This window comes from Mercenaria mercenaria, chromosome 9, assembly GCF_021730395.1.
Source record: "Mercenaria mercenaria strain notata chromosome 9, MADL_Memer_1, whole genome shotgun sequence".
NCBI classification, from domain to species: domain Eukaryota; kingdom Metazoa; phylum Mollusca; class Bivalvia; order Venerida; family Veneridae; genus Mercenaria; species Mercenaria mercenaria.
Window position 1 is genome coordinate 54,571,358 of NC_069369.1, and position 24,202 is coordinate 54,595,559.

General features: G+C 36.7%; 1 protein-coding gene across 1 annotated transcript; it reads right to left on the bottom strand.

Annotated features, from left to right (window-relative positions):
* Positions 1 to 1,249: 1,249 nt before the first annotated feature.
* LOC123547160 (zinc finger protein 583-like) lies at positions 1,250 to 23,580 on the bottom strand. The gene is made up of 5 exons (XM_045334056.2): positions 23,458 to 23,580; positions 19,024 to 19,131; positions 15,611 to 15,745; positions 12,697 to 14,005; positions 1,250 to 1,743 (listed from the first exon to the last, which is right to left on the bottom strand). The coding sequence occupies exons 2-5, from the start codon at positions 19,118 to 19,120 to the stop codon at positions 1,443 to 1,445; spliced, it is 1,842 nt and encodes a 613-aa protein (XP_045189991.2). The 5' UTR covers positions 19,121 to 19,131; positions 23,458 to 23,580; the 3' UTR covers positions 1,250 to 1,442.
* Between the last annotated feature and the right edge of the window lie 622 nt (positions 23,581 to 24,202).

Consider the following 24,202-nt stretch of genomic DNA (forward strand, 5'->3'; position numbering starts at 1 on the left):
TAAATATCAAAAGAGTTTTAAGTTCGAAAGGGGACATAATTTGACCAAAATACATATCAGAGTTATGGGACTTGATGTTATCAACTAGTTTTATAACCCCGAAGAAACATTGTTAAGTTTCAATTCAATATCTGCATTAGTTTTGGGGATAGTAACTTGCATGTTAAACTTTAACCAGAATTTTCTAAGTCCGAAAGGGGGCATAATTTGCTCAAAATACATGTTAAGAGTTATGGAACTTGACCCAGTGAGGTTGGTAATTGACCTTGAAAAAGAATAAATAAGTTTCAAAGCTATATGCCTTTTGGTAATAGCTGTATGTACTTGCACGCAAAACTATAACCAGGATTTTCTAAGTCCAAAAGGGGGCATAATTTGCCCAAAATACATGTCAGAGTTATGGGACTTGGTGCTATCAACTAGTTTTATAACCCCAAAGACACATGTGAAGTTTCAATTTAATATCTGTAGTAGTTTTGGAGATAGTTACTTGCATGTAAAACTTTAACCAGAATTTTCTAAGTCCAAAAGGGGGTATAATTTGCCCAAAATACGTGTCAGAGTTATGGGACTTGACCCAGTGAGGTAGGTAATTGACCTAGAAAAAGAAAAAATAAGTTTCAAATCTATATGCCTTTTAGTAATAGCTGTATGTACTTGCACGCAAAACTTAACCAGAATTTTCTAAGTCCAAAAGGGGGTATAATTTGGCCAAAATACATGTCAGAGTTATGGGGCTTGACCCAGTGAGGTAGTTAATTGATCTAGAAAAAGAAAAATTAAGTTTCAAATCTATATGCCTTTTAGTAATAGCTGTATGTACTTGCACGCAAAACTTTAACCAGAATTTTCTAAGTCCAAAAGGGGGCATAATTTGGCCAAAATGAAGGTCAGAGTTATGGGACTTGGTGCTATCAACTAGTTTTATAATCCCGAAGACACATGTGAGGTTTCAATTCAATATCTGCATTAGTTTTGGAGATAGTAACTTGCATGTAAAACTTTAACCAAAATTTTCTAAGTCCAAAAGGGGGCATAATTTGCTCAAAATACATGTCAGAGTTATGGGACTTGACCCAGACTTGACCGACGCCGACGCCAGGGTGAGTAGAATAGCTAGACTATTCTTTGAATAGTCGAGCTAAAAATCGGGTATTAACAGCACATGAATTGCCTTGTTTGCACACGATTTTTCTCCCGTTAATACATGGGCGGATCTAGTGAAAAAAAAGTCATTTTTATGCAAGAATAATTCATAAAATGATTTTAATTTTCATAACCAAATCCAGGTTTTATTATATGTTATCCAGAAAAATGACATTACACCATTACATCCGCTTTATCAAAGAACTACCTTAAAAGTTTATTAATTAATGACAAAGTTGTTTCATTAGAAGATTGGTCTTTGTCGTAGTTTAACAACCCAGGGACCAGCTTCCTAATCAATCCGATTCCAATAAAACACCAATTTCAGGAGCAATGTCATTCAACTCCGCTCCTTGTTCCATTTGTTCAACTACGAGTTTAGGTCTTCTATGTTTCTGTTTATGTATAGCTAACTGGTTTCCAGTGAAACTGCTGTAGTCACAATCTTGGCAGTGGTGAGCACGAATTCCATTGTGTATGTTCATGTGATCTTTCAGCTTGCCTTCAAAATAAAACCCTTTATTGCAGACTTTACAGAAGAACCTTTTCAGTTTCGAGTGGAACATCTTCTTGTGGGACGATAGCTGGTGGGTATACCTGAAAGTTTAATTCAGTAAGTTATCAACTGTTGCTAGTTCCGGTAGTTAATTGCATTTGGTTTGTTTCATTTTTGTTTGGTTTAACATCACAAAGACATAATAATAGGTCAAAATAAATTAAGCTTTTGACGGCAGAGGACAAGACCAGGATGTGCTCCTCCAGTCATGAACAGACATCTAGTTTCAACCTCTGACTTTCTTCAAGCCAGCTGAATTGCTTACCCTCATGATGAAATTTAACACACCGAGAAAGGCATGCAAGCAAGAGCTGTCAAAGGAGACAGCGCGCTCCACTATTTCGATGCTGGATAGTGAAATTTGGCACATATGAGGAAGCTGGAGCTGTCATTGGAGTGTTTAATGACTCCAATGTGGAAGAAGATATCGAACAATAGCTTGAGCCTGTGTCAAAAGTATAACGTAATATGACAGATAAAGATAAACCATATCAAAACATTTTAGTATAATTCTAAGCAAAAAGGGGGCAAAATTCATAAAATATTGGAGCAAGAGTGATGCACCTTGTGTCATATGATGTAACTGTGTCATATGATGTGGGTGATGATGTGGAACAACTACAAGTTTGAATAAAATCCATTCGGTAATAACTCAGATTACAGTGAAAATGCATCAAAATTAACCTTAAATTCTAAGTAAAAGGGGGGCATAATTCAGGAAACGTTGGTGCCAGAGTTATGGACCTTGTGTTATATGATGTGGTAGGTAATGTGTAACAACTACTTTCAGTTTGAATCAAATCCATTAAGTAATAACTGAGACAGAGTGAAAGTGAATCAAAACCTATTACCCTGCTTTAACCTTAAATTCTAAGTAAAAAGGGGAGATAATTCATGAATATTGGCGCAAGTTATAAATGGCCCTTGTGTCATATGATGCGAGTGATAAAGTTGAACAACTATTTTACGACTGACTCAAATCAATCCATTTCGTAATAACTGAGATAGAGTGAAAGAGCATCAAAACTTAAACCTGAAACTCTAAGTAAAATGGGGAACTCATGAAATATTGGTACCAGAGTTATGGACCTTGTGTCATATGATGTGGTAGTTAATGTGGAACAACAACTTTCAGTTTGAATCAAATCCATTAAGTAACTAGAGATGCTTTTGAGAAAAGCGCATGTCTCCCACAACTGCCCCTATGAAAAATGTCTAGTTTCTCTAGATGGTTTAGACGAGTGGATCCAATTAGATGGTCTGGATGAGTGGATCCAATCAGTAATTTAAGGGCCATAATTCAAAAGTGCCTGGGCGGATTTGGCTAGTTATCGAACTTGGCTAAGGTCTTATGGCCAAACACATTTTGTTCAAGTTTGGTGAAGATCGGATGAGAAATGTTCGACTTAGAGAGCGGACAAGAGTAAAAAGGCGGATTTTTTGGTAATTCATGGGCCGTAACTTCAAAATGCCTGGACCGATTTGGCTAGCTAACGAACTTGGCCGAGGTCTCATGGTCAAGGACATTTTGTTTAAGTTTGATGAAGATTTGATTAGAAACATTCGAATTAGAGTGCAGACAAGAGTAAAAAGGTCGATTTTTGGTAATTCAAGGGCCATAACTCCAAGACGCCTGGACCGATTTGGCTAGTTATAGAACTTTGCCGAGGTTTTATGGTCAAACACATTTTATTTAAGTTTGGTGAAAATCGGATGAGAATTGTTCGACTTAGAGTGCGGACAAGCTTTGTGACAGACAGACACACACAGCCTGGCGTAAATCAATGTCTCCCACACCACTGCGTGGTGGGAGACATAATAACTGAGACAGAGCGCAATGATTCAAAACTTTAACCTGAAATTCAGTTATTCTAAATAAAAAGGGGGAATATTTCATGAAGTATTGGTGTGGGTGTTATGGCCCTTGTGCCATATGATGTGGGTGATGATGAGAAATAAATATTTCAAGTTTGAAACAAGTCCATCAAGTAATTACAGAGATAAAGAGAAAGTGCATCAAACCTTTCATCAAGGTGCGAACGAGGAAGGACGCCGACGCAGGGTCGAGTAGGACAGCTCATCATACTTCATAAAGTTGAGCTAAAAACTGCTCCATGTATGTCAGCGTTATAATCCGGTCAAACTGAAAAATCAGTATGCATGCACTAACACACATTAACAATTCTGAGGACTATGTCTAGCTCCTCACAAGCTGGCTTGACAAAAAGAAAATCAACTATCTAGCTAGTTAAGAGATCAGCAAAATGCAATTTAATTGGATCCAGTGGGTGTTTAAAAAATACTGCAAAAACTTGCTTTCATTTCTTCTTCTACCATCAAAAATGTATGAAACTTTTTATTATGTAATGTATTTAAGGGAGTGTTAAGTTCATATTCAGGAATCATTTTCACTTTAGGCTAATAATTAATACTAGTAGACCTTGTAGCATCATCTGGCCCAATTTCCATGATTTTGTCTCTTTTCCTAGTTCGTGTTTGCTAAAACATTATTTGTCACAAGAGTGATGCACCTTTTTTCCAAGCATAGGCTTATTTTTTACATCAGTTATGTCCACCATAAAGTTTAATGTGAAGTCACCAGAATGTTGAGTAGGCATATTGCCTTGTCCAAATTCCACTGCCTGATAACTGTTGTTGAAGAGAGATCAATGATAACATTTTGTGACTGAATCGCAAATTGCAGGAAAAGACAACTGCTTTGCTGCAAAAGGCTGAAAGGCAATTCCTAAAGGAAATAGTATTTTTTCTGCCGTACAGGATATCAAAACAAGAGGACCATGATGGTCCTGAATCGCTCACCTGTCCCCACATGACCCAGTTTTGAACCGAGCATGACATCGTTTTTTTCTATTATTTGACATACTGACCTAGTTTCTTTAGCTCATGTGACCCAGTTTTGAACTTGATATCATCAAGATAAAAATTCTGACCAATTTTCATGAAGTTCCATTGAAAAATATTGCCTCCAGAGAGGTCACAAGGTATTTCTATTATTTGACCTAATGACCTAGTTTTTGAAGGCACGTGACCCAGTTTTGAACTAGAACTACATATCATCAAGGTGAATATTCAGACCAATTTTCATGAAGATCCATTGAAAAATATGGCCTCTAGAGAGGTCAAAAAGTTTTTCTATTTTTAGACCTACTGACCTAGTTTTTGACCGCAGTTTACCCAGTTTCAAACTTGACCTAGACATCATCAAGATAAACATTCAGACCAATTTTCATACAGATCCCGTGAAAAATATGGCCTCTAGAGAGGTCACAAGGTGTTTTTATTATTTGACCTACTGACCTAGTTTTTGACAGGACGTGACCCAGTTTCGAATCTGACCTAGATATCATCAAGGTAAACATTCTGACTAATTTTCTTGAAGATCCATTGAAAAGTATGGCCTCTAGAGTGGTCACAAGGTTTTTCTATTTTTAGACCTACTGACCTAGTTTTTGACCGCAGTTGATCCAGTTTCGAACTTAAACTAGATATCATCAAGATGAACATTCAGACCAACTTTCATAAAGATCCCATGAAAAATATGGCCTCTAAAGAGGTCACAAGGTTTTTTTTATTTGACCTACTGACCTAGTTTTTGATGGCACGTGACCCAGTTTCGAAGCTGACCTAGATATCATCAAGGTGAACATTCTGACTAACTTTCATGAAGATCCATTGAAAAGTATGGCCTCTAGAGAGGTCACAAGGTTTTTCTATCTTTAGACCTACTGACCTAGTTTTTGAAGACACGTGACCCAGTTTCGTTCTTGACCTAGATATCATCAAGATGAACATTCTGGCCGACTTTCATAAAGATCCCATGAAAAATGTGACCTCTTGAGTGGTCACAAGCAAAAGTTTACGGATGGACGGATGACGGACGCTGCGCGATCACAAAAGCTCACCTTGTCACTTTGTGACATGTCAGCTAACAAGAGCACCGCCTTGCATATCCGACTTTTTGAAAAAAAAAGAATTATTGTCATCACTTGATTGTCGTCAGCGTCGGCGTTGCCTGGTAAAGTTTTTTGTTTAGGTCAGCTTTTCTCCTAAACTATCAAAGCTATTGCTTTAAAACTTGCAACACTTGTTCACAATCAATAGCTAACCCTTTACAGCAAATAAACATAACTCCATCCTGCTTTCTGCAAGAATTATGGCCCCTTTTAGACTTTGAAAATTAGACTTCTTGGTTCAGTTTTATATTTAGGTCAACTTTTCCTCTAAACTATTAAATCTATTGCTTTAAAACTTGCAACAATTGTTCATCATCAAAAGCTGACTCTTTACAGCAAGAAATATAACTCCATCCTGCTTTTTGCAAGAATTATGGCCCCTTTTGGACTTAGAAAATATCAGATTTCTTGTTTAAGTTTTGCATTTAGGTCAACTTTTCTCAAGTTAACGGTCAAAGCTATTGATTTAAACCTTAGAGCAGTTATTCGCCATTAACAGTTGACTTTAAACAGCACGTACCGTACTTCTACATTGCTTTTTTGCAAGAATTATGGCCCCTTTTGGACATAGAAAATCAGGGTTATGACAATAGATCTATTATTCAGAGACAAAAATATTAGACGAGTATTTGCACCCACAAGATGGTGCTCTTATATGTAAGGAAGTGTCAAGTTGATATTCAAGAATCATTTTCACTTTAGACCAATAATTAATACTAGTGGCCTTTGTAACATCATCTGGCCCAATTTCCATGATTTTGTCTCTTTTCCTATTTCGTGTTTGCTAAACATTACTTGTCACTTTTTTTCCAAGAATGGGCTAATTTTTTACATCAGTTATGTCCACCATAAAATTAAATATGAAGTCACCAGAATGTTGAGTAGGCATATTGCCTTGTCCAAATTCCACTGCCTGATAACTGGTGTTGAAGAGAGATCAATGATAACATTTTGTGACTGAATCGCAAATTGCAGGAAAAGACTTTGCTGCAAAAGACTGAAGGGCAATTCCTAAAGAAAATAGTGTTTTTTCTGTCGTACAGGATATTAAACAGTCAGGGCAGTTTCGCCAACAGCTTGCATAGTCATTAATGGCCAGTCACATTTTGAAAATCAAGGACCTCATTCACAGTTCAGTGTCTAATTTTGTCGATACTACAGATAATGAGATATAATATATAATTGTAAATTTACAATATTAATTTTGTTAGTAGAAAATACGTTTTAGCTTTTGTTTCATTATGATGGCATTATAATGACATTTTGTAGCTTTAGTGACTGGGAAGGGTAAATAAATGATGTAAATATTCTGTAATTTGAAAGGTCCTAAGATATCAAGTTTTTTAATTTCCCCTAAACAGGGCCAGTGTTTCAGATAAAAAGATTTTAGAGAACACTTCTACATATTTTTAACACCACTTAATACATGATGCAAAGGAAGGCATATATACTGAGAACACTACTTTATTACATGTTTGACGTCGGGGGAGTGAAATAAAGCCAATAAATAACAAGAGCTGTCACAGGATACAGCGCACTCTACTATTTTTCGATGCTGGATAGTGAAACTGGGCACATCTGAGGAAATTGAAGCTGTCACTGGAGTGTTCAATGATTCCAATGGTGAAAGAAGATATTGCACAATAGCTCGAGTCTGTCAAAAATATTAAGTAATAAGAGAGGTAAAGATAAAGTGTATCAAAAAACTATAAAGGTATAATTCTAAGCAAAAAGGGGGCATAATTCAAACAATATTGGTGCAAGAGTAATGAACCTTAAATCATATGATGTCGGTGATGATTTGGAACAACTACTTCAAGTTTGAATCAAAGGCATTTCTAAATAACTGAGATGCAGTGAAAATTAATCAAAATTAACCTTAAATTAAGTAAAAGGGGACATAATTCATGACAAATTGGTGCCAGAGTTATGCACCTTGTATCATATGAGGTGGGTGATAAGGTGAACAAAGCAGTCTGAAAGACAGCTAAATCCCCCACCACTGCTATGGATAGTGAAAGGGTAAAACCTTTGATTTTAGCTGTGACCTTGACCTTGAACTGACATGGCTGACTCATGAATTCTGCACAACATCTTGATGAGGTGATCATTTGACCAAAGTTTCATGAAAATCCTTCAAGGGGTTTAGGAGATACAGAGCTGAAACCTTTGACCTTCAGTTGTAACCTTGACCTTGAGTTGACATGGCTGACTCAGGAGTTCTTGATGAGGTGATCATTTGACCCAAGTTTGATGAAAATCCTTCAAGGGGTTAAGGAGATACAGAGTGGACACCAAATGGAAGGCTCAAACCTTCGACCCTTAGTTGTGACCTTGACCTTGAGCTGGCATGGTTGACTCATAATTTCTGCACATCGTTCTGATGAGGTTATCATTTGACTTAAGTTTTATAAAATTCCTTCAAGGGGTTTAGGAGATATAGAGCGGACACAAAATGGAAGGCTCAAACCTTTGACCTTCAGTTGTGACCTTGACCATGAGCCGACATGGCTGACTCATAAGTTCTGCACATCGCCTTGACGAGGTGATCGTTTGACCCAAGTTTGATGAAAATCCTTCAAAGAGTTTAGGAGATATAGAGCAGACACAAAATGGAAGGTTCAAACCTTTGACCCTAAGTTGTGACCTTGACCCTGAGCCGGCATGACTGACTCATGGGTTCTGCACATCGTCTTGATGAGGTGATTATTTGACCCAAGTTTTATAAAATTCCTTCAAGGGATTTAAGAGATATAGAGCGGACACCAAATGGAAGGTTCAAAACTTTGTCCTTGAGTTGTGACCTTGACCTTGAGCCGACATGGCTGACTCATGGGTTCTGCACATCGTCTTGATGAGGTGATCATTTGACCCAAGTTTTATAAAATTCCTTCAAGGGGTTTAGGAGATATAGAGCGGACACAAAATGGCAGGCTCAAACCTTTGACCTTGAGTTGTGACCTTGACCTTGAACCGACAAGGCTGACTCATGAGTTCTGCACATCATCTTGATGAGGTGATCATTTGACCCAAGTTTCATGAAAATCCTTCAAGAGGTTTAGGAGATATGGACCGGACACAATTTTGTTACGGACGGAAGGACAGACGGAAGGAAGGACGGATGGAAGGACGGACGCAGACCATTCCTATAATCCCTCTGCCACGGTGGGGGATTAAAAAACTATAATATTAAGTTTGAATCAAATCCATTTAGTAATTATACGAGATAAAGTGAAAGTGTATCAAAACATTAATCTGAAATTCTAAGTAAAAAGGGGGTTTATTCATGAAAAATTTGTGCCAGAGTTATGGCTCTTGTGCCATACGATGTGAGTGATAATGCTGAACACCTAATTTAAGTTTAAATCAAATCCAATTAAAAATAAAGTGCACCAAAACTTTAACCTGAAAATCTAAGTAAAAGAGGGGATAATTCATATATTGGTAATAGAGTTATGGACCTTGTGTCATATGATGTGAGAGATGATGTGGAACAACTACTTTCAGTTTGAATCTAATCCATTCAGAAATCACAGAGATATAGTAAAAGTGCATCAAAACTTTAACCTGAAATTCTAAGTAAAAAGGGGGGCTAATTCAGGAATATTGGTGTGAGAGTTATGGCCCTTGTACAATATGATGTGGGTGATGTTGAGGAATAACTCTTTTAAGTTTAAAGCAAATCCATCAAGAACCGTATTTTCCCCAAGTGTTGGGACAGCATAAAACAACTATCGTTTTCACTGTCCCAAGACTTATTTCCTGAAAAATAATTTTGGAAAGTGTCCCAAAAATATGGACACAATAATCGTCGTTGGTTAACATTCCCCACCCACCCGTGTTGAAAGCGAAAAAAAACATTAACAATTATCGGTAATTATTCTGTTGATAAACTAAGTAATTGGCCTTGTTTTCTTCATCAATTAACACCCCCTCAAAGAGCTAAAAGTAGTGTGTCGGTATCATGACATTTGATGTGGAGATCAAAGCGGTATAGTTTCCCCGAGGTTTTCATGGCATTACGTCATGTTTTCGTGCCGTGTGGCACATCACTGTTTGATCGTACCGCCTCGGTTCTTAAAAGGGCTGAGAAGTAGATCTAGTGTTGTAAAAATCAATAAAAAAAAAGCTTCTTTTTAATTTGTTAAAGCGAATGTGCAATATCCCATATAAAGTGACAGGTAAACGTGTCAAACTATAATAGCGGATATCCTACCTCTGTGACCTATTTGCCCTTAAGGAAACTGCAATGTAAGGTAATGTTTACGGAGATAAGAAGAAAAAAGAGAATGTGTAAAACAAGAGCTGTCACAGGAGACAGCGCGCTCGACTATTTCGATGCTGGATAGTGAAACTGGGCACATCTGAGGAAACTAGAGCTGTCACTGGAGTGTTTAATAACTCCAATTGTGGATGAAGATATTGCACAATAGCCTGAGTCTATGTCAAAAACATCAACTTAAAGTAATAAGAGAGGTAAAGATAAAATGTATCAAAACACTATATAAGTATATCCTAAGCAAAAAGGGGCATAATTCATTAAATATTGGTGCCAGAGTTATGCAGCTTGTGTCATATAGTGTGGGTGATGATGTTGAACAACTATTTTAAGTTTGAATCAAATCCATTCAGTAATAACACAGACATCAAAACCTTCACCTGAAGTTCTAAGTAAAAAGGGGGAATAATTAATGAAAAATTGGTGCCAGAGTTATGCACCTTGCGTCATATGGTGTGGGTGATGATGTTGAACAACTATTTTAAGTTTGAATCAAATCCATTCTGTAATAACAGAGACAGAGTGAAAGTGCATCAAAACTTTAACCTAAACTTCTAAGTAAAAAGGGAAATAATTCTTGAAAAATTGGTGCCAGCGTTATGCACCTTGTGTCATATGATAAGGGTAATGATGTTGAACAATTGTTTAAGTCTGAATCAGATCCATTCAGTAATAACAGAGATAGAGTGAAAGTGCATAAAACTTTAACCTGAAATTCTAAGTAAAAAGGGGAATAATTCATGAAAAATTGTGCCAGAGTTATGCATCTTGTGTCATATGATGTGGGTGATGATGCTGAACAACTATATTAAGTTTGAATCAAATCCATTCAGTAATAACAGAGATAGAGTGAAAGTGCATAAAACTTTAACCTGAAATTCTAAGTAAAAAGGGGAATAATTCATGAAAAATTGTGCCAGAGTTATGCATCTTGTGTCATACGATGTGGGTGATGATGCTGAACAACTATTTTAAGTCTGAATCAAATCCATTCAGTAATAACAGAGGTAGAGTGAAAGTGCACCAAAACTTTAACCTGAAATTCTAAGTAAAAAGGGGGAATAATTCATGAAAAAATGGTGCCAGAGTTATGCACCTTGTGTCATATGATGTGGGTGATGATGTTGAACAACTATTTTAAGTTTGAATCAAATCCATTCAGTAATAACAGAGATAGAGTGAAAGTGCATCAAAACTTTAACCTGAAAATCTAAGTGAAAAGGGGGGATAATTCATGAAATATTGGTGCCAGAGTTATGGCCCTTATGTCAGATGATGTGGATGATGATGAGGAATAAGTATTTCAAGTTTGAATCAAATCCATTAAGTAACTAGAGATGCTTTTGAGAAAAGCGCATGTCTCCCACAACTGCCCCTATGAAAAATGTTAGTTTCTCTAGATGTTTTAGACGAGTGGATCCAATTAGATTTGGCTAGTTATCAAACTTGGGTAAGGTCTTATGGCCAAACACATTTTGTTCAAGTTTGGTGAAGATCGGATGAGAAATGTTCGACTTAGAGAGTGGACAAGAGTAAACAGACGGATTTTTTCAGTAATTCAAGGGCCGTAACTCTAAAATGCCTGGACCGATTTGGCTAGTTATAGAACTTGGCCGAGGTCTCATGGTCAAACACATTTTGTTTAAGTTTGGTGAAGATCGGATGAGAAATGTTCCACTTAGAGTGCGGACAAGAGAAAAAAGGCCAATTTTTCAATAATTCAAGGGCCGTAACTCCAAAATGCCAGGACCGATTTAGCTAGTTATCGAACTTGGCCGAGGTCTCATGGTCAAACACATTTTGTTCAAGTTTGGTGAAGGTCGGATGAGAAATGTTTGATTAAGAGTGCGGACATGAGTAAAAAGGCCAATTTTTCGATAATTCAAGGGCCGTAACTCCAAAATGCCTGGACCGATTTGGCTAGTTATCGAACTTGGCCGAGGTCTCATGGTCAAACACATTTTGTTTAAGTTTGGTGAAGATTGGATGAGAAATATTCAAATTAAGAGTGAAGACAAGAGTAAAAAGACCGATTTTTGGTAATTCAAGGGCCATAACTGAAAGACGCCTGGACCAATTTGGCTAGTTATCGAACTTGGCCGAGGTCTTATGGTCAAACACATTTTGTTCAAGTTTGGTGAAAATCGGATGAGAAATGTTCGAATTAGTGTGCGGACAAGCTTTGAGACAGACACACAGACAGACTGGAGTAAATCAATATGTCTCCCACACCACTGTGTGGTGGGAGACATAATTACAGAGATAAGTTGAAAAAAGAGAAAGTGCACCAAAACTTTAACCAAGGTGGGGACGCAGAAAGATGCGGACGCCGACGCTGGGGCGAGTAGGATAGCTCTCCTTATACTTCGTATAGTCGAGCTAAAAACTTTAACCAAGATAGGCACGCGGAAAGGCGTCAATAAAGTAATAAAGCTTTGACGTTGACAAAGTTTATAGTATTGGAGACGTTGGTCAAATTGACTTGTTTATAACAGTTAAAGAAAGTAGAATTTTCTATGTTTCCACAGGAAAAGTTAACATGTGACAAAAAGAATATTACATTTTGTGACTTTCCACATTGAATTTACTAAACTCTTTGAATGAAATCGATATTAAATTTTGCCAAAAAAAAACAAACATATAGAGCCTCACATTTTATTATTTTATTAAACTTGTTTAATAAATTCAATATGAAAAGACACTCACTGACATGTAATATCCTCTATGTAAGTCATACTTACTTGTAGTATTTACCACAAACATCACACTGGTATGGACGTTCATCAGAATGGGTTCTCATATGACTCTTTACACAGCGTTCTGTTTTGAACTTCTTTCCACATATCTCACAAATGCAGTTTCGAACTTTCATATGCGTCACTTTTTTATGAAATTCTAAATAGCTTACATCACTAAAGTATTTATTGCATATATTACAGTGGGGCTTTTTACCTTCCACTTGATGTCTATGTTTTCTCAGATGAATGTACAGATTGTTATACATGAAGAAAGCTTTGCCACAAAAATCACAAACAAAACTCCTTTCAGAGTCGTGAAAATGCATATGTATGTTCAATTCGTTCTGTTCATAGAAACGCTTTTTACAAATTTTGCAACGGAAACGTTCCACATTTAGTTCATGCTTATAAAATACATGCTTTCTAATAGTATTTCTCGTTAATACTTTGTCACAATATTTACACTGACAGTTACATCTACCATCCACGAAATGTGCAAGATATTTCCGCTTGTATGAGTACATTGTCTTACAAACCTCACATTTATATGAACCTAAACCTGCATTTTCATCCTTTTTCTGTTTCCTCCTAACTGGACCCTGACAAACACCATTTTCGAAATGACTGATGTAATTACGTTTGAACTTGTATGTTTTTTTACAACTTTCACAGAAGTAAGATCCTCTCCCACTTTTTCCATCTAAATTTTTCTTCTTTATTTGACACCTTTTCCTTTTTGGCAGCCGGCCAATTCTGTCACCATAATGATAATCTGGATCTGTTTCTTCTTTTTTACCCTCATCTTCTGATTCATTTGCTTCAGCATCACTTGGAACGTACTCATCATCATCATCACCATCATTGTCACCCCCTAAGTTACATGTATCTTCATCATCAGACTCATTGTCTTTGTAATTGGGAACTTCACCAGACTTATCAACTCTTTTCCTGTCATATTCCATCATATTGGCCAAATCAAGTTTCATTTTAACTTCTTCTTTACCTTCAAACGTAACATTCTTCTCCTTAAATTCTAATTCTTTTACATTTTTATCCCCCGTATTACAGTCTAATGTATTACTAAGTTTTACGACAGGGACAGCTAATTTTAATTGTTTTCCACTGCAGTTAATTTTTGGCCTTCCTCTTTTCCTAATATTGAAAATTCCATCCTCGTCTTTAGTATGGATTCTTTCAAGCTTAACTGTACAGTCCTTGAAACCTAGTTTATCTTGTTCTGAGCCTGAATGTGTTGCATGACTGACCACTGATAGTTCATTCTCTGGTCCTATGGTGTTGAGTGGGTTCAACTCTTAAACAGAAGAAAATAATAAATTTCAGAATCCATAAAATAATGTCCAGCTTTGTTCAGGAAACTACTGGAAATACACATATACTGCACATAAATATTTTTTTTAAACAAGGGGGCCATGAAGGCCCTGTATCGCTCACCTGACCTATTGACCTAAAGATCATCAAGATTAACATTCTGACCAAGTTTCATCAAGATATGTTCATAAATGTGGCCTCTACAGTGTTAACTAGCTTTTCTTTTGATTTGACCCCATGACCTAGTTTTTGACCCAACATGACCCAGATTCGAACTTGACCTAAAGATCATCAAGTTTAACATTCTGACTAAGTTTCATGAAGATACAGTCGTAAATGTGGCCTCTAGAGTGTTAACAAGCTTTTCCTTTGATTTAACCTAGTGACCTAGTTTTTGAACCAAGCTGACCCAGATTTAAACTTGACCTAAAGAGCATCAAGATAAACATTCTGACCAAGTTTCATTAAAATATGGTCATAAATGTGGCCTCTACAGTGTTAACTAGCTTTTCCTTTGATTTGACCAGGTAACCTAGCTTTTAATCCTACATGACCCAGATTCAAACTGGACCTTAAGATCATCAATATTAACATTCTGACCAAGTTTCATGAAGATATAGTCTTAAATGCGGCCTCTACAGTGTTAACAAGCTTTTCCTTTGATTTGACCTGTTGACCCAGTTTTTGACCCCAGGTGACCCAATATCGAACTCGTCCAAGATTTTATTAAGGGTAACATTCTGACTAAGTTTCATGAAGATTGGGCCAAAAATGTGACCTCTAGAGTGTTAACAAGCTTTTCCTTTGATTTGACCTGGTGACCTAGTTTTTGACCGCAGATGACCCAATATCGAACTCGTCCAAGACTTTATGGCGGGTAACATTCTGACCAAGTTTCATTAAGATTGGGTCAAAATTGTGACCTCTAGAGTGTTAACAAGCTTTTCCTTTGATTTGACCTGGTGACCTAGTTTTTGATCCCAGATGACCCAATATCGAACTCGACCAAGATTTTATGGAGGGTAAGATTCTGACCAAGTTTCATTAAGATTGGGCCAAAAATGTGACCTCTAGAGTGTTAACAGTCAAATTGTTGACGACGGACAGACGGACGACGGACGCCGGTGATCACTAAAGCTCACCTTTGAGCACTTCGTGCTCAGGTGAGCTAAAAATGTTATATAATGGGCTTGATAAATGAAGACAAAATTTAAAACGTGTACTTTTCCAAGCATCTTACACACAAATCTTTTGAAGCAGATGAAACATCCATTGGATACCCTAACTGTAAGTATAACAGTACCATGAAATATCAGACTGATGCATATATGAGAGTACTCCTCTTTGACTGAACATTACTTCAACATCCCACTGCAGTGACATAGACAAAAATAAACACTGAGGCAGAATGTGTACCATGATGAGTACAGTGCGTATTTCTGTAAAAATTTTTGCTTTCCTTTTTTAATTGTTTCTAACAAAAACATCAAGACAGTTGCCTCTTTGTGCTTCACATAGCTATACCACTGAAATTGCACCTTATGCAGAGTTATCAATCTTCAATAAAGATCAAACATATTTTTAATACCAATCAGTCTTCCATGCCGAGTTGTATATATGTTGCAATCTTTGAAGTCAGAGATTGTGCGAATCTTTGAAGAACTGTCACCCAAACAATCATACTCAACAACAATCTTCTTTGGAGCATTCCGATGGGCTGAATCTGTAAAACGAGAAATGTGATTTTCAATGTAATTAAACAATCTTGGTAGAGGATCACACTAGGACCAAATAATCTAAAATTGGGCCAGCAGTTTCACACATTTCTTTAATTTCTTTTTTAGGGACCAAATCCCCTAACAACCATGTTTTTTGATGAATCAGTATAATTTGAACAATCTTGGTAGCAGGTCACACAGGGACCATTAAATTTGTGTAAAAATATTCTAAAATTGGGACAGCAGTTTCACAAAAGAAGATTTTTAAAGTTTCCACTATATACATATAGGGAAAAGAGATCACAGCCCCTGGTGGCCACGTTTTTTAACGAATCAGTATAATTTGAATATTCTTGGTAGAGGGTCACACAAGGACCATTTGTGTGAAATTATTTTAAAATCGGGCCAGCAGTTTCAGACAAGATTTTTTTCAATTTCCACTATATACATATAGGGAAAAGTGACCGCGCCTCATGGGGGCCATGTTTTTTTGACACGGTATAATTTGAAAAATCTTGGTAGAGGGTGACATAAGGAATGTTTGTGTGAAATTATCTAAAAATTGGACCATCAGTCTAGGAGATCTCGTTCGAAGATTTTTCTATTTTTAGCTCTGGTGACCCCTATGTGCAACCAGGCAGAACCGTTTGAAAAAATTTGGTAGTCTACCGTAGACGACCATCCAAGGAACATCCATGCCAAGTTTCATCAAAATTCATTCAGTGGTTTTGGAGGAGATGTCTTTTAAACACAGTTGTTGATGACAGACAGACGGACGCACGCACGGCGGACACAGCATGATCACAATAGCTCACCATGAGCATTGTTCATGTGAGCTAAAAAAAAAACATGGCTTGTAATGCTTTTTAAGTAATGAACAGAATCATGTCAATGTTCTAAACTGGTTTTAAAAACAAGAGGACCATGATGGTCCTGAATCGCTCACCTCTTCCCACATGACCCAGTTTTGAGTATGACATCGTTTTTTCTATTATTTGACATAGTGACCTAGTTTTTGAGCTCATGTGACCCAGTTTTGAACTTGACCTAGATATTATCAAGATAAAAATTTCTGACCAATTTTCATGAAGATCCATTGAAAAATATGGTCTCTAGAGAGGTCACAAGGTTTTTCTATTATTTGACCTATTGACCTAGTTTTTGAAGGTACGTGACCCTGTTTTGAACTTGACCTAGATATCATCAAGATGAGCATTCTCACTAATTTTCATGAAGATCTCATGAAAAATATGGCCTCTAGAGATGTCACAAGGTTTTTCTATTTTTATACCTACTGGCCTAGTTTTTGACCGCATGTGACCCAGTTTCGAAACTGACCTAGATATCATCAATGGGAACATTCAGATCAATTTTCATGAAGATCCATTGAAAAATATGGCCTCTAGAGAGGTCAAAAGATTTTAATAATTTTAGACCTACTGACCTAGTTTTTGACCGCAGTTGACCCAGTTTCAAACTTGACCTAGACATCATCAAGATGAACATTCAGACCAACTTTCATACAGATCCCATGAAAAGTATGGCCTCTAGAGAGGTCACAAGGTTTTTTTATTATTTGACCTACTGACCTAGATTTTTATGGCACGTGGCTCAGTCTCGAACTTGACCTAGATATCATCAAGGTGAACATTCTGACCAATTTTCATGAAGATCCATTCAAGGGTATTGGCTCTAGAGAGGTCACAACGTTTTTTCATTATTTGACCTACTGACCTACTTTTTGAAGGCACGTGACCTAGATATCATCAAGATGAACATTCTGATCATTTTTTATGGAGATCCATTCACAAGTATGGCCTCTAGAGAGGTCACAAGGTTTTTTTATTTTTAGACCTACTGACCTAGTTTTTGACTGCACATGACCCTGTTTCTAACTTGACCTAGATATCATCAAGATGAACATTCAGACCAACTTTCAAACAGATCCCATGAAAAATATGGCCTTTAGAGGGGTCACAAGGTTTTTCTATTATTTGACCTACTGACCTAGTTTTTGACGGCACGTGACCCATTTTCGAAACTGACCTAGATATCAACAAAATGAACATTCAGACCAATTTTCATACAGATCCCATGAAAAATATGGCCTCTAGAGAGGTCACAAGGTTTTTCTATTATTTGACCTACTGACCTAGTTTTTGATGGCACGTGACCCATTTTCTAACTTGACCTAGATATCAACAAGATGAACATTCAGACCAACTATCATACAGATCCCATGAAAAATATGGCCTCTAGAGAGGTCACAAGGTTTTTCTATTATTTGACCTACTGACCTAGTTTTTGAGGGCACGTGACCCATTTTCGAACATGACCTAGATATCATCAAGCTGAACATTCTGACTAATTTTCATGAAGATATCATGAAATATATGGCCTCTAGAGAGGTCACAACGCTTTTCTGTTTTTAGACCTACTGACCTAGTTTTTGACCGCACGTGACAAAGTTTCGAACTTGACCTAGATATCATCAAGATGAACATTCAGACAACTTTTATACAGATCCCATGAAAAATATGGATTTAGAGAGGTCACAAAGTTTTTCTATTATTTGACCTACTGACCTAGTTTTTGATGACACGTGACCCAGTTTCGAACTTGACCTAGATATCATCATGGTGAAAGTTCTGACCAATTTTCATGAAGATCTTATGAAATATATGGCCTCTAGAGAGGTCACAAAGTTTTTCTATTTTTAGACCTACTGACCTAGTTTTTGACCGCAGGTGACCCAGTTTCGAACTTGACCTAGATATCATCAAGGTGAACATTCTGACCAATTTTCATGAAGATCTTGTGAAATATATGGCCTCTAGAGAGGTCACAAGGTTTTTCTATTTTTAGACCTACTGACCTAGTTTTTGATGGCACGTGACCCAGTTTCAAACCTGACCTAGATATCATCAAGATGAACATTCTGACCAACATTCATAATCATCCCACAAAAAATGTGACCTCTAGAGTGGTCACAAGCAAAAGTTTACTGATGGACGACGGACGCTGCGTGATCATAAAAGCTCACCTGGTCATTATGTGACAGGTGAGCTAAAAATTTAATATCTAATATTAACCCTTACACTGCTAAATTTCTAAAATGGACTGGTCCATCATTCAATTTGGGCAACACCATTTATTATCTGAGGGGTTTTAAATGAAAATTTACTGACTGGATAGCGAACAGAGCAGTATATACTATTTTTATAGCAACCTCTGTGGAAATGAAGATTTTTTTTAGCCTACTGTTACTGTCTCAATATTTTACCTGATTTACAAAACAGCCATTGTTTCTCAGCAAACAACAGCTCAATGGCATGCTGCTGTTCTTTGGTCACATACAGCAGCAATAGGTAGACATCCATTTTAAGCAAGACTGAAAATATAAAATAAGAAATTAAAATTTTCAAACAATAGAGCCATGATGGCCCTAGATAGCTCACCTGATTTACACTGCTTATTAATAAACAGTTTTTGGTAGACAGTTTGCGAAAAAAAATGTCTGTGAATAATTTTTGATTTTATTTTTATTCTCAGACCGCATCTGGATTAAGAAACGGCAGACCACATCAACATTTTCCGGCCATGTCCGTTGGACCGACAACTTTCCAGAAATCTGCCAATAACTCTACATGACTGTGTAATGTGATTTATCCTCCATTATTTCGGTTCTTCGAAGTTTTGACTGTTAAGATTGCCTGTCACAAATATAAAACTAGAATGTGTCTGTAGGACACAGGGTGTGCCCCCCACTGGTACATTTGTCACAAATAAGGGGCAATAATTCAAATGTTTACAGTCTTAATGGGGTATAGCCTCAACAAACATTTTATGAAAAGGATTCATTATAATTCTAGGCCCTATACTTTTTGAGCTATGAGCATCACAAACAAAAAATCCACTATTTTGGCTATTTCAAGGGCCAAAACTCTGTAATAAGAGCTAAGATTGGAGAAAAAGTGCATTTTTTTACTATTTCAGGGGCCATAACTTTAAAATAGGAGGTGCAGCCTGCCAAAAAATTAGAGGTGTGCAAGTTTATATCATGGTAAAGACTTATGCAAGTTTTCAACCACTTATATTAAATACTTTTTGAGCTAGGTGCATCACAAGGTGAAAATGTACATTTTTGACTATTTCAGGGGCCATAACTCTAAAAATATAGGGGCAGACCCAAATGAAAAAATAGGAGATGCGCAAGTTCATTTCATGATTAAGACTCATGCAAGGTTTCATGAATCTATATCAAATACTGTTTGAGCTAGGCATGTCACAAGGTGAAAATGTGCATTTTTGACTATTTCAGGGGCCATAACTCTGAAAATAGGGGGCAGACTCAAATGAAAAATAGGAGGTGCGCAAGTTCATATTATGATTAAGACTGATGCAAGGTTTCATGAATCTATATCAAATACTGTTTGAGCTAGGCATGTCACAAGGTGAAAATGTGCATTTTTGATTATTTCAGGGGCCATAACTCTGAAAATAGGGGGCGGAGCCAGATGAAAAATAGGAGGTGCGCAAGTACATATCATGATTACGACTCAAACAAGGTTTCATGAATCTATATCAAATACTTTTTGAGCTAGGCATGTCACAAGGTAAAAATGTGCATTTTTGACTATTTCTGGGGCCATAACTCTGAAAATAGGGGGCGGAGCCAGATGAAAGATAGGAGGTGCGCAAGTTCATATTATGATTAAGACTCATGCAAGGTTTCATGAATCTATATCAAATACTGTTTGAGCTAGGCATGTCACAAGGTAAAAATGTGCATTTTTGACTATTTCTGGGGCCATAACTCTGAAAATAGGGGGCCGAGCCAGACGAAAAATAGGAGGTGCGCAAGTTCATATCATGATAAAGACTCATGCAAGGTTTCATCAATTTATATCAAATACTTTTCGAGCTAGGCGCGTCACGAACTTCAGACGGACGGACAAGACCAAATCTATATGCCCCCACCACTCATTGGGGGGGCACAACAATCTGACCGTGCTCATTGTTGCAGGGGCAAAAAAAATTGATTGACTATTTGGTATTTTTTTCCTCCGAAAACATTATCACCGGCGCTATAACAAGTTATGCAAGCACCTTAACAAAGTTCTGTTTAAGTTACATCCATGCGAAATCTGGCACCACAGTGATTCACTGATAGGCAGTGACAGCACGGACCAGATAGACGGAACCAGACCTCCGACCAAATCATGAACACGACTTTGCCAGTAGCATTGCAGATGCCTTCCATAATCTGTTTTATTACATTTAAGACTAATAAATGTCCTTTTAAGGACAATAAAAGTCCTTCTAAGGACTACAACATACACCAAGAAGAACCTCTCATACTGCCATTCTGTTGTATGCAAACATTTTTCATATAGGACCTTTCATATACCAAAGATACATCTATTTATTAATGTCTCAGACATACACTTATAATAAAATTTCGTAATAAAAAATGAGTAACAAATAGAAAACATTATAATGCACAATGCATAGTTCGGTGCTCATCTAATAATAGAGCAAGATGACAACGACACAGTCATCTGCTTTTATTCGTTTCATCATTACTGATTTTTGCAAACTTCTGTTTTATCTGCTGAAAGGCAGTAAATTTCTAGAGAAGATTAAAAATACACTTTGGTATGTATTCAAACAAATTTCTGTTTGCAGATAGGTATAATTGAGTAAATTAAAACTGCTTAATTACCAAGTGTGCCTTTTAGATAAAAATGCCTATAAATTTATGTTGTAGGATTAGATCCTAGGAATTTCACTGCATATATAACCGATTATTTTGACTTTAATACACTGAATAGATAAAGTAGTTGTCTGTCTGTTTGTCTATTTGTCTCTATAAACTTGGAAATTAAATAAAGGTTAACAGTTTACCTTTGTTTCAATATCAGTATGATTTAACCAAAGAGAAATAATACATTGAAATGGTATAACACACATAAGTACCATCAAAATATTAAATGTTTCTCAGGTGTGTCGAAAAAGGGGCATAATTTTGAAAAAGAATGCAAAGCAGAGTTATAGGACCTGCTTAGTGCATGTCAGCTCATGACAGTGAACAAGTGTGTGAAGTTCCAATCCAATCCCATTTGTGGATACTGAGATACCAGCTTACATACAAAAACTTAACCAAAAACTTCTAAGTAAAAAAAGGGGCATAATTTTGAAATAAAAATGCAAAGTAGAGTTATGGGACCTGCTAAATGCATGTCAGATAATGACAGTGAACAAGTGTATGAAGTTCCAATCCATTCCCTTTAGTCTAGGTAGCCGGAACTGGTTTTGGCTACCTTAGCCACTGCCAAAAAGATTTCCTAAGTTGTGTTTTAAAGTCATAATTGTCCTCAGAAACTAAGTCAAAGTAATATTGGATATATAATAGATATTTCTGAGGGTTCGAAATGTCTTAGGGTTGAAATGTGTTTGGGGTCGAAATGTCCAAGAAAATTCAATTTTGGGGTCGAAGTGTCTTGGGGTTGCAGGGTTGTTTTTTCGGCCTTCATTTGGCTATATTCCCAATGCCAAAAGTATGTTTTTTCCCCAAAATGAGTGCAAAAAATCCCAATCTACATCCTGAAAAGAATTTCATCAAAATTGGACAATCATTGACCAAATTATGGACAATTTTGTAATGGAAGTATGTTAAAGAGGTTGTACAAGTGTGAAACAAGTGTATGAGAAAGTGCTTAAACACATTCTTTACTATATCCTATGGGACTAAATATTTCCCAATTTGGAACATTTACGCGTCAAAATTCCCAATTTTGGGGGTATACTGTAGGCTATGTCAAAATAGCTAGAAAAATGGGCAGAGGCTATCCGCACGACGGTTGTGCCGATAATTTTCCTTATCCGCACGACTGTCGTGCCGATTATTTTCGTTATTTGCACGATGATCATGACTGAAAGTTATGTCAATTATTTTCGTTACTGATACAACTGAAAATACTGTATACATATGTGAAATTTAGTTTATCTTTTCTGAAGTTTTCCGTTTATTCCTTGGAGATTTTTTTTGAACAACTCTTTAACAAAAAGTTGCAAAACTGCACTTTTATGCTTCAAACATGGTCAGTGATGTTAGAAATCAACTTGCTGATGTCTCTTAAAAATAATTTTAAAAAATCGGACGTACCTACCCTATTTTTTTTAGCATGCTACCGGGAACAATTTTTTAAAGACTTATCAGAGCTCCATAAAGTACAATTTTTGCATGCACCTGCCATCATTATGTTGAATCACTTGCACACCATTTATTTAATTAAAAACATAATATGAAAAGTAAAATAACGGCATAAAGGTATGCGAACTAATTGTTATTAATTATGCAAGAAAATGTGTTCTTCGCATTCTTTTGACTTATTTGCAATTGATGAATTAATCATGATGCTATAACAGCTAGTATTTTTAGCTAAGATATACCTTACGCCAAAAATAGAAACGCTCCTGAATTTGAAACACCCATCGTGCGGATAGGAATACTAATCGGCACGACCGTCGTGCGAATAAGAAAAATAATCGGCACGACGGTCGTGCCGATAGACACTTCCAGAAAAATGTCTTCGGTCGAAATGCCTAGCATTCGCTCAAAGTATGATAACGGACAAATGTTATTCTATTTTCATTCAATTCATGAATGATGTACTCTCCATCTTAAAATATCTTTACATATCATAAATATTACCAGAAAGCTATAAGCTCATCACGATTCAGCGGTTTTGCACAAAATTATACAAAGAAAACCACTGCAAATGGTGTAAATAAACAAAGGGGAGTAACTTGGACAATGATCCGGTACTTTCCGTACAAAATAATAGCAACGTGTTTTTATATTGTTCTAGTTCCGCAACAAATACAGCTGACATAGAATATTAGACCTCCTAAAAACATAGATCTATACATAGAGCTCTGAATTCGGCTATCCCTACCGGGCCTCAGTCAAACGGCAGCATATGTGTATGCGATCAGCTGTTTAGACGGCAGAAACTATGAGTACTAAAAACATAGATTGTCTAGACAAATTCATCCGCGTATCTCATAGGCTAAAGGTCAGTAGACCCGGAGTCTTCGAGTCACTTGTTGTAGAATAGTTTTATTACTTTCGTAGAATAAATCTGACTTATAATATGACACTATATACATAAATGTGTATCTATCTGTACGCAATTCCATGCCCAATAAAAAGAAATCGGGTAGAATAAAAATACAGGAAATGTGTAACTAGTGATCAAAAGATAAAAACAGGGGTGAAAAGTAAGGATATGGCGAAGCAAGTTCGATGTTGTTACAACAACATTGAACTGCTTAGGGATAGGTAGGAAATAGACTATACTATAGTCCTAGGGGTAACCCAGTAGGCATTTGACGTCGGTTAGACGTCGTATAGACGTCGGACCCCGACGTCGGATTAACGTTGGATTTTGGTTGGA